This window comes from Tamandua tetradactyla, chromosome 1 (genome assembly GCF_023851605.1).
Source record: "Tamandua tetradactyla isolate mTamTet1 chromosome 1, mTamTet1.pri, whole genome shotgun sequence".
Lineage (NCBI taxonomy): Eukaryota > Metazoa > Chordata > Mammalia > Pilosa > Myrmecophagidae > Tamandua > Tamandua tetradactyla.
The window spans coordinates 178,074,464-178,090,683 of record NC_135327.1 but is presented as its reverse complement, the minus strand read 5'-3'; the positions used below and the strand labels follow the sequence as shown (position 1 = coordinate 178,090,683).

General features: G+C 34.2%; 1 protein-coding gene and 1 pseudogene across 8 annotated transcripts in view; one reads left to right on the top strand and one right to left on the bottom strand.

Moving 5' to 3' along the window:
• Nucleotides 1-16,220, top strand: part of CNOT4 (CCR4-NOT transcription complex subunit 4) — a 171,386-nt gene that overhangs the window by 114,829 nt on the left and 40,337 nt on the right. For 5 of the 8 annotated variants that reach the window (XM_077141416.1, XM_077141575.1, XM_077141495.1 and 2 more), the window contains 4 exons: nt 5,551-5,637; nt 6,417-6,518; nt 6,985-7,110; nt 9,937-10,070. In XM_077141416.1, the coding sequence (XP_076997531.1) occupies nt 5,551-5,637; nt 6,417-6,518; nt 6,985-7,110; nt 9,937-10,070 (449 nt within the window). The remainder of the gene's footprint in view (nt 1-5,550; nt 5,638-6,416; nt 6,519-6,984; nt 7,111-9,936; nt 10,071-16,220) is intronic. The other 3 variants (XM_077141656.1, XM_077141806.1, XM_077141966.1) reach the window with 1 other exon arrangement.
• On the bottom strand, nt 248-1,617 carry LOC143679588 (actin-related protein 2/3 complex subunit 1A pseudogene; annotated as a pseudogene).

Genomic DNA, 16,220 nt, shown 5'->3' with positions numbered 1-16,220 from the left:
CCATAATAAACTGATTAAAGAGACGCTTTGGTCAAGAATGGAATGAAAACAGCAAAAAAAAGCTACTGCTTCTTTTAAAAAACCAACACGTTCACCAATTGTATTCAAACAAACATACGAATGATATTTGCACACTATGTGCTCAGTGTTTCTTGGCAACTGGCATTCCTCCCCATCATGCAAAGAGCAGAGCTATGGTCAGTCACAATTTGTCATGCTAGATCCTGGAGGTGCACTCAGCTTCACATTATTCGAAGGTCCTGATAGAAGAATCTAAGGTCTCGAAATCCCAAATTGTCATGGCTCCATCGATGCCAGTAGGGCAAAATTTGCGGTAGTCTTGCTTGTTCACCTCATGTATAGATACTTGAGTGATGCTATCCTGGTGCAGAGTCTCCAAAGCTGTATTGTGGCCTTCTTGTCCATGTTGTGGAAGCATTCCATGGCTGACATATTGCGCTGGATGCTCTGTTTTGGAAGGTCTAATTTGGAGATGAAGGTCAAGCAGGAATGGTCATCGTAGTTAAAGAGCATTGGGCAGCAGTCGTGGCCAGTAGCTACAACGCTATTCTTAGAGATAAATGTTACACTTAGGAGTGGCAGGAACTCCGTTTTCAGAGTTGAAACCTGCACAGTTTTTGAGTCATCAGCAGCAGACACAGTGCTGTCATGGCTGACCCAGGCGAGGAGGCTCCCATTGGCAGAGAAGCTGACACCAAAATCTGACATCAGCTGGCCAAAAGGCATCTTGCTGCCCCATAGCGTACTGGCTGGCTTTTCATCTACTTCTTCTTATTGTAGGCAGAAAATGCCCTGCATTTAAAGTCACAAAATCCTGCTATCAGCAAGACATTATTGGGATGCCAATCCAAACTGAGGACTGTGGAACAAATAGGCTTTTTAATGTGCTTTCTTACCCACCAGTGGTTTTCAGACTCGAAGTAACAAACAGAAATAAGTCACGCTCCCACAGCAAATTTGTTTTCTAGTGGAGACCCTTCATAAAAGTGCCTGCACAGTTAATTCTCAGGATCACCAGGGTTGGCTTCCAGATACCATCTTTCTGTCTCCAGACATAGGCATTGTGATCTGCCCCATAAGTGATGATATGGTTACTCTTGGGGGCCCAGTTAATACCTGTTATGTGTCTGTCCTTTTTGCTCCTTGAGTTCATGAGCTTCACCCACTGCTACCATTTTTCTTATAGATGTAGACTTTGTGGTTATTGAGACTAAGGGCACTGGGAAGCTAACCCAGGTCTCTGGCGTGGCAGGCGAGAGTTCTGCCACTGAGCCACCTTTGCCCACCCTGTACTACTTTTTTTAAAAAAATATTTTTATTGAGAAATCTTCACACACTTACAGTCTGTACATGTATGCAATCCGTGACTCACAATATTATCACATAGTTGTGTGTTCATCACCATCATCGTTTTTAGAACATTTGCATCACTCCAGAAAAAGAAATAAAAAGAAAAAACTCATGCATCCCATACCCGTTACCCCTACCTCTCATTGTTTTCTCATGTACTACTTTTTGTTCCAGGCTAAGACAGTTTATTCTTTCATTAAGTATTTAATGAGTATCTTACATTGTGTCAGACATTATGTAAGACATCGAGCATACTGGAATGAACAAAATAATCCTTAATGTTAAGGAGTTTATTGTTTAGACAAATAATAGTACATTATGAGAAGTGCTGTGGTATAGAGGCTCAGAGGATGGCCCGTAACCTTGGGGGAAGATATGCACCCTTCTGCTGTCGTTGGGGTAAAGTGCTTCTGGCATAGGAACAATGTAAATGTTTCTGGAGAAGACAGATCTTGGCCTGCAAGTAATTTGTTTGGCTGGAAGATTAGAGTGCAGATGGTGAAATATGGGGCTGAAGAGGTAAGTCGTATCAGATATTGAAGGCCTTTGTAACCATACTAAGGAGTTAGAACTTTATCCTTTAGGCAGCGGGAAGCTGTTGAATGTCCTTAAGAACAAGGAGTGACATGATCAGATTTGAGCTTTGAAAATATTCTGGCTGCAGTGCAAGATATGTCAGTGTAGTTATATACAAATCTTAGGTTATTATGTCATATCCCTTAAATGGGCCAGAATCTATTTCCATACACCAGTGTTCTTCAGTCTGTCAGACTCAGTGCCCAGTTTTGTTTTTAAATTTTTGTATTGTAAAATATAACATATATAAAAGCAAAGAAAGAAAAAAAGCAATAGTTTTCAAAACACTCTTCAATAAGTACTTATGGGACAGATCCCGGAATTTGTCATGTGCTACCATACAATTCTCTCAGGCTTTTCCTTCTAGCTACTCCAGAATATAGGAGGCTGGAAGGCATAAATATATTTTTTATCATCACAATCAACTCTTTTTTCTTTTTTGTGAAAAATGACTTACATACAAAAAAGCAATAAGTTTCAAAGTATAGCACCATAATTAGTTGTAGAATGTATTTCAGATTTCAGCATGGGTACAGTTCCACAATTTTAGGTTTTACTTATAGCTGCTCTAAGTACTGGAGACTAAAAGATATCAATTTAATGATTCAGCAGTCGTATTCATTTGTTAAACCCTATCTTCTTTGTATAACTCCACCATCACCTTTGCTCTTTCTGTCGCTCTCTTTATGGATGTTTGGGCTATGGCTGTTTTAACTTTTTCATGTTGAAAGCCCCTGTCAGTAATATGGGGTAGGAAGATGGAACTAGCTGATGTTCCGGAGAGGCTGGGCCCTCTAGGTTTCAGGACTTATGTGGTCCAGGGACCCATCTGGAGGTTGTAAGTTTCTGGAAAGTTACTCTAGTACATGGAACCCTGTAGAATCTTAAATATTGCCTAGGTGTTCTTTAGGATTGGCTGGAATGGTTCTTATTGCGGTTTGGCAAGTTATGATAGGTAGAGGTGTCTAACTGAAGCTTGCATAAGAGCAACTTCCAGAGTAGGCTCTTGACTGTATTTGAACTCTGTCAGCCACTTATACTTTGTTAAAATTCTTTTCCCCCTTTGGTCAGGATGACATTGTTGATTCCACGTTGCTGGGGCCGAACTCATCCCAGCAAGGCATCTCCCACACCGCCAGAGAGACTCTCATCCCTGGATGTGTGTCCCTAGAGGGGAGGGCAATGATTTCACTTGCAGAGTTGAGCTTAAAGAGAGTGAGGCCACATCTGAGTAACAAAAGAGGTCCTCCAGAAGTGCCTGGTTTTTAAACTAATGTTTTATAATATCCCTTGACTTCGGAATATTGAAATGATTTATTTGGTAATATAATCCATTTATAATACATAATTTGACAAAATGCAATACATTGCCCTATATGTAACATAAAGAAAAAAATAAAAGGAAAACAATTATAGAAAGAGTATTTTACATTTGTATGCTTGGGCTTCACTACTCTAGAAACTTGCTACTCAGGATGTGGTCTGTGGTAGCATTTTTAAATCTGGGAGCTTACTGTGTAAACTCTCAGATGCTGCCCCAGACCTACTAAATCCTAATCTGCATTTTAACTTGTTCCTAAGATGCTTTGTGTGTCTATTCAAGTTTGGAGAGCACTATTTTTAGACTGCTTAATGAAGTAGTGAAGTGCTTGCACCTATTTGTAGATTCACTGTGATAACTACCAATGCACACTGATACGGTTATTTGTATTGACAACTCAGATTCCAGGAAATGCCAGTGATGTGATTTTACTGAAACAACTTTTAGTAAAATTTCAGACAAAGTACCTGTGGTCTTCTCTTAATTACATATTTCTTGTCTTTCTATAAATTCATTTTATGTCAGAGCTGTGGGAGCGTACTTTATGCTTACATGTAAGATGGAATTTATTTCTCGGTTCAATTATTAACAGGTTTTCAGCTGCAGGAATATCTTTTAGGACATTTAAAAGTTGTCTAGGACAATCCTTTGTTATGCAGAACTAGCCTGACCATTGTAAGATGTTTAACATCCTTGGTTCCCTTCCACTGAACACTAGTAGTATCTTCTAGTCACTTTACCAACCTCCCCGCAATAATGGCTCCCACAAATTTCTAAAATTCCCCCTCAGGAGCATTAAGAATAACTACCATAAACTCACACATGATATGAGATGTGTGACCTGATCTGTGACCAGCCTGAACTTTGGAATAGGTATTTTGGCTGTGATGCCTTTTGCTCAGTTGGGTACATCCACCCAGGAATATTGGATGCAGTTCCAAATGCTATCATACCCCTTAACCCTGAGACTTGACTGTGAATAACCTGAGGGTCATTGCTTTAACCATTATTACTGTCATGGCCCCCAGGGAAATTGGGTGGAAAAAAAGATTGAAAACCAGAACCTACTGAGTATTCAGGTTCTATCTGTTCACTTTCTAAAGTATTAAAATTGACTGTAGTAATCGTAACAACCTTATACTTATAAGAACCCAAGGTAAACTATGGTGAAATTTATTATTTTATGTTATTAAAATTGAAAACTGTTATGAATTGATGACACATCAGCCATAGACTATCTTACCGAGCATTTAGTATGTGAGAATATTATTATTATATATAATATTCTAATAATAATATTCTCACATACTAAATGCTTAGAAGGAGAGGAATACATTGCTTGCACTTGAATAGGTACATGCAGTTAGCTTTCACTGAGGGAAAGCTTGCTATTTGAAGAGATTGTATAGGTCTGTAGGTAAGTTCTGGGAAATGACCAAATTGTGGGAGAGATTTTTGTAATAAACCACACACTGGTCAAATTAGCCAGGATTAAGAAGGTGTCTAAGAGAAGCTAAAAGAATACATGTAGTGATTATAGAGTCAAAGGAGAATGAGATAATAAGCATGAGGGGAAATCCCTAGTACAAGAAGTAATCAGGTATTAGAGAAAGAAATAAATGCATAAATTTGTTTTCCAAGTATTATTTACTAAAGGAACAGAAAGGTAAAGAAACAGGAGATAATTAAGAAAGGGCAATACTGAATAAGGTTCAACATAAGGAAACTAAAGATTTATCTTAAAATCAGGTAAATCATAAAAGATTGAGGGATACTCGGTTAAATTTTGAATTTATGATTTATAGAACAGTGTTTCAATATAGTATATTAAATGTTAACTGTCTCTACTTATGTCTGTCCTTGAGTTCCTATCTCTGTCTTTAATATATAATTTTGGTCATTATTTTGAGAATTAGTTTCTTATAAGGATCATCTATTAATGAAAATGTGGTTAAGAGTTTTGATCTGTTTTGTGTTTAAGAATACTGTGAAGGTAAGATCCTTAAGATTATTGGTACAACTATTACAGTACAGTATATAATAACAAACCTATTGGATCTTAATTTCTGTTCAGTGGGTCTTTAAATAATTGTTTTTTAAATTTTATTGATAATTCCTGGTAGGGTAGCCAAACAAGTTGTAATTAGGAGGTAGCCATATTTATTAGAAAATTCTTTAAATTGCTGTTTTCTATCACCAAAGAGAGATGATTGAATGTCCCCTTTTTAAAGATGAAGTTAATGGAAATGGGAACAGTTTATACCTTATTTCTTCTTTTATAGGTTTTAAAACGACCAGAATATTTTGGGAAGTTTGGTAAAATACATAAAGTTGTCATCAATAATAGCACATCATATGCAGGCTCACAGGTAACTAATTATGGGAATTTTTGCCTTTCCTCCCTATGGTCTGGGCTTGACCTGGACTATTCAGAATGAAAATTTGGTTTCTGTTTCAAAAGCTTGAGGGTCAGAGATCTAAGTGGTATAGCACCCTCTGTTGATGGGATGGGGGAATTTTAGTGCTCATTTGACTGTTCTAGGGCTTAATAGTCAATTGATAGTAATTAGAGGGAAATAGTAATACAAAGGTTTAGTGATGAGGGTAAAGGGGAGGAGGAGTTGAGTCTGTTATCAGACCATGCAATAATTAGCCTGTGATTTCTAGCCAGTAATTTCAGATATTGAAAGCTTAATAGAGCATCTTTGTTATGCTAGTTTTAGCAGATAGAATACTCTTGCAAATTGTATTTGTTTTACGAAGAACATAATTTGGCACAATGTCTTAAAATCTTATCCTTTTACATCAGAATTTCAACTGTTTTTTTTCTTGAAACCTTTATGAGCCTTTTAAATGACTTTTTAAAAAACAAATGCCAAGCCAAAGATTATTCATATGTATTACGATCTGCTTAAAATCAGATAAAGTTCATTAAGCATGATTACTTTTAATGAGCTAATATACTATTTAATAAAAACTACTACTACCTCTAATTATTATTAATGATAGTAGTGGTCGTAGTAAAGGCCTTTGGGATTTCTTAGGCATATTGCCAGAGAAGTGTTTTGTTTTTGTTTTTGTTTTTGTTTTTTTTAGAATTTGTGTCATCTGAAGCTAATAACAATGGGATGGGATGTTTTCACTTTAGGGTCCAAGTGCCAGTGCTTATGTAACCTATATCCGGTCAGAAGATGCTCTCAGAGCCATACAGTGTGTCAACAATGTGGTGGTAGATGGCAGAACACTTAAGGTAATATGGTCCTCTTGCTTTTATTCCAGAGGGAGAGAGATAAGATGTAGTAAACAGAGGTGAGCCTAGCATTTACATATTCAATTTTAAGGCAGTCTGTTTGAAGGTGATCTGTTGGAACAAAGATGGCATAATTAAGAAAAGGAATTCTCTTCTTATGCGCCCTAACCACTAGTATTGTGGAAAAGATTTTGTTTCCTTCTTTTCTGCTTTTTAGGAAGGAGGACTTGAGTGCTCAAGTCCTGGAAACCGTAGACTAAGATGTTTTCATTAGTTCTTCAAAATGAATGTTATCTTGAATAAATTCTACTAGTAATAGTTCAGGTCTCTAGTATCCACAGCCATACATGCTTTGTTGTGACTGTGCCTCATTTTAGGTCAAGTGAAAACACTAAACCTAGAAATTCTCATTGTGGTGTCAGTTCATGTTCTGAGTCCTTTTTCCCCTCCCCTCCTCTTCCTGCAGGCATCTTTAGGTACAACAAAATACTGCAGTTACTTCTTAAAGAATATGCAGTGTCCAAAACCCGACTGCATGTATCTACATGAATTGGGGGATGAGGCGGCCAGCTTCACGAAAGAGGAAATGCAGGTAGTAAAGTAATGTGAATTATCAACTTTGCAGTAAAGGGAGTACTTTGTCTTGATAAGTTAAAGTGCAAAAGCAAAACCTAGGATTTTATTTTTTAAAAACTTGTATTAACTTAAAGTAGCATTTTCCAACAAGTGTTCCATGGGATGCCAGTTCTGTGGGATATCCTTATAATAAAAAAGGGTTCTTTGGTCAACTAAGTTTGAAACTGCTAGGTTCAGTGAAAATAGAAAGGTTTCTTTGTTGCACAACTTCTCAGAGTCTTTAATATGTATGTACACAAGAAGGGGATGTGTAGTACCTAGTACAACCACAACTTTTAATCAACCATTGAAAACACTTCGGGAAATGCTGCTTTAAAGGGAAATGTCAAAAAAATGAAAGCTAAATGGGTACTGTAATTATTTGTTGAGTATTTGCTTGACCTCTCCTCTTTATAGGGCATGCTAGAAAACAAATTCTATCAGATGATGCTTATAAGCTTACCTTATCTTTTAAAAATTATTTTCCCTATTAAAGTGTCCACGGAGTCAGTATCCTGTTAAGGGTGAATTGAAGGCTAAATATCCTATGTTCTTTTTTACATTTCCTCTTCTCCTGTTTCCTTTCAATTTGTAGTATAAACATGCCTTTACAAGTAAAAATGTTGACCATTCGGCATATTAAAATGAGGATTATACCAAAGCACAATGTTGCACTTCCCTATTATAGATGAGGACTTCCGATTGTTGCTGTGGACTTTTGCAGGAATACTTCTCATTTAGAAGGTGGGGGGCATTCATTGCTACCTTTCATTCTCCAGGTCAAACTAGAGAAAGTTTGGTAGGGGGTCCTTTAAAAGCAGACTGTTAAATAAAATGGAATATTACCTTTTTTGACTTGGAGTTACTGCAGATTAAATCCCATTATAATAAATACATTGAGTTTCTCAACAGTATTAATTTTTATGATCCAAAAGCAGTATTAAAGTTCTAATATTTAATAAGGATGGATGATTTGTTAATTTTTAAATTATTCATAATTGCTTGTTGATTTTTTTTTTTTTTAGGGGAGGAGGAATGACATTTAGGGTAGAGCCATTTCAAATTGAATTGTGACTAGTGGAGAGGATGCTGTGCTTACAAACAGAATTTCAATGAAAATATGTATCTATCAAAGGATTTCCAAGCCCCATTTGATCTCATTTTAAGCATTATTGAAAAAAGAAAAGGATGGACAAACCTTGGAACTTGTTTGTAATGGAATTTTACCTGTCTCTTATGAACTGCCCCTATAGAATCATTTGAATATAAGTTTGAGCTTTTTTGTTGCTAACAAAAGCCATGGTATCTCCTGGAGTATTAATTGCAGAAAGAATTTTCAAGGCTTTTCATGTTTTAAAGATGTAAAAACCCACATCTAAATGTAATTTTTCTCTTAATAATTAAAAATTCATTCCACAGTGCTGTTCTGGATTCATCTGGCTCTTTATCTGAGTTAAACATCACTTTAAAAAGGGATTTCTTTCTTAAAACATTTCCTCAGTGTAGAAAAGAAATTTGAATAAGTTATATCATGGCAAAAATCAGAAGATCTTTATTACTGTTTAACTCAAAATTTTTTACCATATAAAATATTTATAGGTTTAATTGAAGCAGACAGGGATCTCACTCAGAACAGGGAACTATGCATTGTGCAGTCTATATGATGAAATTGTGCTCAATTGATATTACCTTGCTTGTTTTCGTTGTTTTGTTGTAGTTCTGTTTCATTCTATATTGGTTTTAGTTTTGTCATAACAGCTATTTAGACCACACTTTTAAATAATTAACATCTCAGAATAATTAACATTTCAGTCAGTCATTCCAGTCATGATATTCATACAGAAAGTAAAAAGTTATTCAAGATGATTTCATTATAATTTAATTTTGTATATGAATGCTTTCCACAATCTTTGCCTAATTTCTCCTGTGACATTTGTGACATTGCCTTCTGATATACAGCTACCCAGATACAGGAAATATAACATACTGTCCTATCTAGAGCAGGACGCGCTCTCTGTAAAGGTCCAGTTAGTAAGTATTTTAGGCTTTCTGGTCAATCTGGTCTCTGTGGCAGCTACTCATCTCTGCTGTTGTAGCAGGAAAGCAGCCATAGGGAGTATGTAAATGAATGAGCAAGGATGGGTTCCAGTAAAAGTTTATTTACAAAAGCAGGCAGCCAGGTAGATTTGAATCATGGACTGAATCACTGACCTAGGTCTATAGAGTTTAAAAAATTTTAACATTATCTTATTTTACTCTTGGTAAGAACAGAAGAAGGAATAAGGTAAAAAGAAATTAATGGGGTTTGTCTTTAGTGTCAAAATAATGAAAAATATAGGCGAATTCCTCATCTGTGTGTTATTTATAGTGTTAATTTCTGAATAATATATTGATTGATTTTCATAGTCTTTCAAAAGTTCAGTAATGGTCTCTGTCTCTTAGCACAAGACTTAATGATTATATGAAAGATGGGGAAGTAGGTTTAAAATGGACCTCCTAATTTGTTTAATTAATGAAATGTTCTCTCTTAATATGCTTTTCTATAAAATAAATATAATAAAGTTTCTAATCGATGAAATGCCTTAGTTTAATTAATGGAAGAAATATCATGTAATTTTGTTGCAAGAACTTTCAACTGGTCTGAAAGAAATTTTGTGACGTTATCCTCACAGATTTCTCTGACTTCAAGAACAAAACCTTATATTATTTTATTTAGGGTATTTGTAAAATTCAAAAAGTAATTCAGTATTTTATACTACCTATATTGTGAATCCCACTGCAGTTTTAATTTCTTCTTTTGTAGGCGGGTAAACATCAAGAATATGAACAGAAACTACTTCAAGAATTATATAAATTAAATCCCAATTTTCTCCAACTATCTACGGGTTCAGTTGATAAGAATAAGAACAAAGTGACGCCGCTGCAGAGGTATGATACGTAAGTACTGATATTAGTATAGTCAGACTTTTTAACCCCATGTCAATGTTCTCTTTTCATTCTGTCTTTTTCAAACAGAATCCTTCTTGACAAGGTCTACCATTTGTCATTTTCATGCAGAATTGTTTAGCTATGTATGGAAATCTTGAGTCACCATATCTGAGTCTGAATATTCACTGCCTGCTGCTCCTTAGTGACACTTCAGACTATCCTCTTGATGGCTTCACTTTTTAAGAATGATTTGCAGACTCCCCTGAGCCCAAAAAGCACCCATCTCGTTTAAAAGGAAATTGAAATGTTAGGTGTTCACATGCTCTTGTCACCTAATTGAGGTCCCCCAATTTTCCCTTTGAGGGGAATAAATACCATAAACGGAAGGGTAGGAATTATCTGAAGTGCTATATGTCGGGGACACAAATATTCAAGGATGACTAGTCCCCGAAATTACTAAAGTTTTATATCCTCTGAGAAGGGTATCCCATATTCAGAATCTTATTTATTTTAGGAGGCAAGTCATCCCCTATTCTCCACCCTCCAACCACAGTTCCACCCTCCAACTACCTATGTTCTGTCAGTGTTTAAATAAATGAATAGTCTGTAGTTTTTAAAAATACTGATTTTGAGGTTGTACTCTATCCTGAATGTTCCTTAAGTCTCATACTTTAGGGTCTTTGTTCTACTTTTTTAACTTGATAAGTTTAACTTTTATAAAAAATGAATTTATTTTGAAAGGTATAATTAATTTAGATATCCTGATTATCTTCTTTTTAAATTCCAAAATTAAATTTGTTAAAGTGGTACTTAAATGTCTGGATGTAGCTCAGTGTCTGTTTAGCACTAAGATAATGTGAGCCATTTTTCAAGTAGCCATGTGACTAATAATTCCATGGATTATTTTCATAGTTGGTTTCTTCAAAAGCATATTCTTGTGTTTAAATTTTTGAAGTCCTTGTTAAGTTTATTCCCTTTGATAGTAAAAGATTATTTAAATGTTAGACTATTTAAATATATTGATTTTTGTATATATACACACATATACACAAATACATACGTGTGTGTATGTATGTAAATATATGTGAGAAGTCATAAAGCAAAACAAAGTAGCTATATATAAAATATGTGAAATTTGTTTCTATCAAAGCTAAGAATAAAAGCCAAGTCCAAATAAAGATCTTTCTGAGTTAACGGATTTGACCCTTCCCTTTGATCTTTCCTACCTCTGCATGTTTATTTTATGATAAACCATATCCTGTTACTTATTTAACATTGGTTGATAGTGCTTGATATTATAGTCGGGGTTATTGTAGTAAAAATTTATTTAGATGCTTTTGATACATGTACATCAGTATGTATTTCTTTGTACTTTTTCTTTTTTATGTATATATATACATGAAATATATTCATTTGTTATATTTTAAAACCTAATATACATTATTATGAATTCTCGTGTCATAAAGATAATTTTAAAGGCTACCTAGTATTCTATTATATGTGAATATTTCAAATTTATTTAAGCCAATATCCTGTTGTATAATATTATTTTTATTCTGGGGTTCTTATAAATAGCCTGTGATGAACATTTTTCATTATAAAGTTTTAGTTAAAACGTTGCTCAAAGAAATAGAACCGTTGGGTCAGAGAGTATGAGGTATCTATGTCCTTGGATTAGTTATTTCTTTCTCCTGCTTATTTGCCATTTTATAGACAAAAATGCTGTCTCATATGAGTTTGATTAATAGAGTGAAAAATGTTCTGTCTCAGTTTATTTGCATGTTTATTTTTTCTTTCTAATTTTTAAGATTTGCTTTATGTGTTAAGGATATTATGCCTGTCTCATACATGATACAAATATTTTCTCATTTCATCTTTGTGTTTTAATTTTGTAAGTGCTATTTTTTACTTGAATAAGTTTTCAGTTTTTATTTGGTTAAAAGTGTCCATCTTTTCTTTTCTTTTTATGGTTTCATTTTATGCTTTGGAAGATCTTCTCTACCCAAAGACCAAATAAATAATGACCTGTATAGGTGGTTTTGTTTTATATTTTGGGGATGGCATATGATTGTTTTGTTTTTTATTTTAAGTATTTAACACATTTAGATTTTTTAGTTTTAGTGTGAGGTATAAAGATCTAACTTTCCCCAATTGGTTGACTAATTATTTGCATTTTGAAATACATTGAATTTATTAATCAGTTTTAGAAGAACTGATATTCTGCAATATTGAGCCCTCCAAGTCTTTTGTACCTCCCAGGAAAGATTTTTTGGTGTGTCTTTTTCCTGTTTTATAGTCTTGGATCACCCACCATCATCTCTTCCTGTTTAAGAATCCCTGGGCTAAAAGTAATAGAAAAGTGTTATATTAGCAGTGCTAGCAGATCTCCTTGTCTCATTCTTTATTTTCATGAGAATGTCTCTAGTGTTTTATTCACTCTTAAGTATGAGTTGATAAATTTATTGTAGATAAGTATTGTTCATCACAATTTGAAAATACATTGTTATTCCTAATGTATTTTTTCAAACCCTTTAAACTGAAAATGAATATTGGAATCTATCAGTTGTCTTTTCAGCATTTTTTATAAGAAAGTTAGCTTTTCTTTAATGTATTTTTTTGTGATCAAGTATTAATGGATTTTCTAATATTTTACTGACTGTTGTCATTATAGAGTTTTAGTCTTAGATAATTCACAGAGCATGTTCATAACTGTGTTAGTAATGGAAGAGAAATGTCCTGGGAACCACATATTGTAGAGGCATAAAAATGAAAAGAGGAGATATAGAAGAAGTAAACTCACATAACTTCTCTTAAAACCAATGCTACTCACCCTCTTTTGGGACCAAATAAATTTTAAAATGGATATTTGTTTTGCCTAAGTCCATGATACAGTAAGGTTTTTCAGTTTGTTTTAATGCATTTCCTGAAATCTGTAAACGACAACAGATGGGTAGGCATAAAAAGCCAGTAGCTAATAGGAATGAATTTGTAGATAAGAATTCTTCTTCCTACAGGGGAGGCTTGCTAAGTTAGAAAGATGAATACTTTCTTTCCATGGTCCAACCGAAGAGAGATGAAGTTGAGAATTAAACTTTCTTGGGAAAAAAGAACTTCCAAGAAGAGCTCCTTTATCTCTTGGCATTCTCATATAGTGAGTATCAGTTTTATAAAAAGGATTACATCAACTGAAGATCGTGAAAGGAATAGTAGCTAAGAAGGCTGCTGTGCCCAGAATAGTGAACAGCCCTCATTACAGCAATTGGGGGACAGATCATATGAAGTAAGTGATTATGATACAATATTTTGGCTTAGTCAAACAAACCACCATTGAAAGAAAGTAGACTTTCAACTTTAGACTTAAGTGAAAGGAGGGTAGAACAGAAATTTGGGATCTTTTATGTTTATTTAATCTTATATGTAGTAGATATTGATACCGTAGTAAAGGTAAGAAAACTAAGTCTTGGAGAGTTTGAATAATTTATCAGGATCCCATACAAATAAATGAAAGACCAGATTCTGACCAAGTCTCTAATGCTTTAAAGTTCAAGCTCATTTTACTCATACTTCTACACTCCCATGATTTAGTCTAGAAGAGGCGACGTAGGAAATTCGTTTGAAAACCTCTTTAGTATGAATCAAACTAACTCAATTAAATGAAATTATGTCATAAATATATGTAGTTTTGCCTTGAAGATTTTTGGTGCTTGAAGCGTATCACCTCAGAATAAATATAAGATAAATACAATGGACAGTCTGTAAATTCCATGTCATTTATGGAACTTTGAGCATAATCTTTCTTAACCCACAGATTGGTGGCATTAGGAAATAAGCTAGAGAAATGGTAAAAGGAAAACTTTTATAGGGATTTGTTGATTTTATTACATTTATTACAGTGACAGAAAGTACAAATTTAAAAAAAAGTATGACATATCCTTATTGAAAATCAAGTATAAGCTCTGACTGATTCTGTACATATAGTCAGAGTACCTTGATTTTTCAGCAGAAAGGAGTGGTCATTGCATAAATGCTCTTCTATCCTGTCATTATTTGGTAAACCTCTGAGAGTCAGAAAAAATGTGGTCAAGAGACTTGTAGAAAATAGTATCGAGTTGAACTTGCCAAGTCATGGATAGGCTTCAGGATATCTGTGAACTCTCTGTAATTTTGTATAACAATTTGTATTTTTTTGTTTGTTTTTTTCCTAACGTTTTGCATTTTTGACATTTTTTTTTTTTTGGAGAGAGAATCCATGACTTAAAACTTATCAATTATTGGCTTAGAGGAATCTCATGTGCTGATACCTATAGGTAGATTGGAAATGAATTCAGCAGTGGTATAGAACAGTAATTCTCTAAGTGAGGACAAGTGCCATGAGGGGTGGCCTACATTTTGATAATGAATTCCCAGAAAGTCATTTCCTTTTGTTTAATTGGATGAATGTCTCACAGTTCCCTGCTTTTATTTTTGCATAAAAATGAGGGCTGCTTACTAAAATAAACTAAATAGGTGTTTTAGTTTGCCAGACTTCTCTCACAGATAACACACACAATGGGTTGGTTTAAACAATGGGAATTTATTGTCTCACAATTTTAAGACTAGAAGAAATCCAAAATCAAAATGATGAATGGCAAGGCATGCTTTCTCCCCCCAAATCTGTAGTAGTCTGGGGCTGGCTGTTGATAATCTTTGGAGTTTGTTGACTTGTATGTCTACCTTCCATCACATGGCAATGTCCTCTTCTTTCTCTTCTGGGTTCTAGTGACTTCCTACTTCCCCCCGTGGGCTTCCCTTTATAAGGTCTTCAGTAGAATGGATTAAGGCCCACTCTCATCCAGTTGGGCCACATCTTAACTAAAAATAACATCTTCAAGAAATCCTATTTACAGTGGATTAACTACAGTAATTGAATTAAGATAAAGAACGTGTTTATTGGGATAAATGAGTCAACCTACCACAGGAGATGAGTTAATACTTGCTAAAGTTTGATATTTATATTAAAATTCATGAATTCTAAGATTTTTTCTGAGGACTCCTTTCTTAATTCTCTTTAAGAAATTTCCTTCCCATGTTGTTTGGATATATACATACATTTGTCTGGGTATGCATGTGCATACACAGTGGAAAACTACTGAGTTGGAGTATCTTAACCCCACATAAGTAGAGTATTGTCAGAAAGCTAGAGCCACTGGTCTAAAGTATTTGTTCCAGACAATGGAGTGAATGATGTTGGGGAGGAACATTAGAGATAGAGGTTGTTGGTGCCCTTATTTCCTAGAATAGAAGAAAAGGCATACCAAATGGGCAATTGTGTATTTAAATTCAATTTAAATCTTTTTTTATCTTTTAAAAGGTTAAATTCTGTTACTGAAATGCAAAATTAAAATAAATAAATGAAGACTTGACTTGCTGTTTTTGAAAGATTGTCATGTCCTATGATATGCTTAGTATGGTGGAAATCCATGTTTTCAACTTTAAGAATAATTTATTCTTTGTACCTTCTGTTTGTTAAATCAAAACATTTATTTTCACTCATGTTATGAAGACTTGGGTTATGAGAAAATTCATATTAAAATCATATTTACCCAATATAATCAGTCCAGGTTTACTTAGGCATTTTTTTCCCTTGCCCCGTTAATAGCTAATTGTGCCACTTTCCTTCCTTCAGATGTGGCCATCTTCCACTAGCAAAGTAACACTTAAATGTCAATGTGTATTTGAAGCCTTATCAAATAAAATATAATCTGTCTGTAAATGCAAGTATGTCCTTTTAGTAGAAAAATTTTAAGTATATTTCAGAGTAATATTTTTAAATATGTTTCAGGGTAATTTTAAGATTCATGAAAAATTAAAGTGAATTCTAAACAACTATAAGAATATTTAATTTAGGAACAAAGTGAATATGTATTTGTGTTTATAGTAACATGACGGTGACATTTGGAAATTTCCATTATATTGATATCTGTCTCTATATAAATTCTACCCTATGTCCAAAGGATACCTAAAAATTAATACCATCACTGAGACAATTTTTAGCTTGTGAATGTGATAAACAAGGAAACTAGACCTCAACATTTTTTTGTCACACCCTTACTCCCCCAAAATAATTTTTCTTTGGAGCTTCTCCTATATAATTAGTTGTTTTGTGTTGCAAATTTTAAA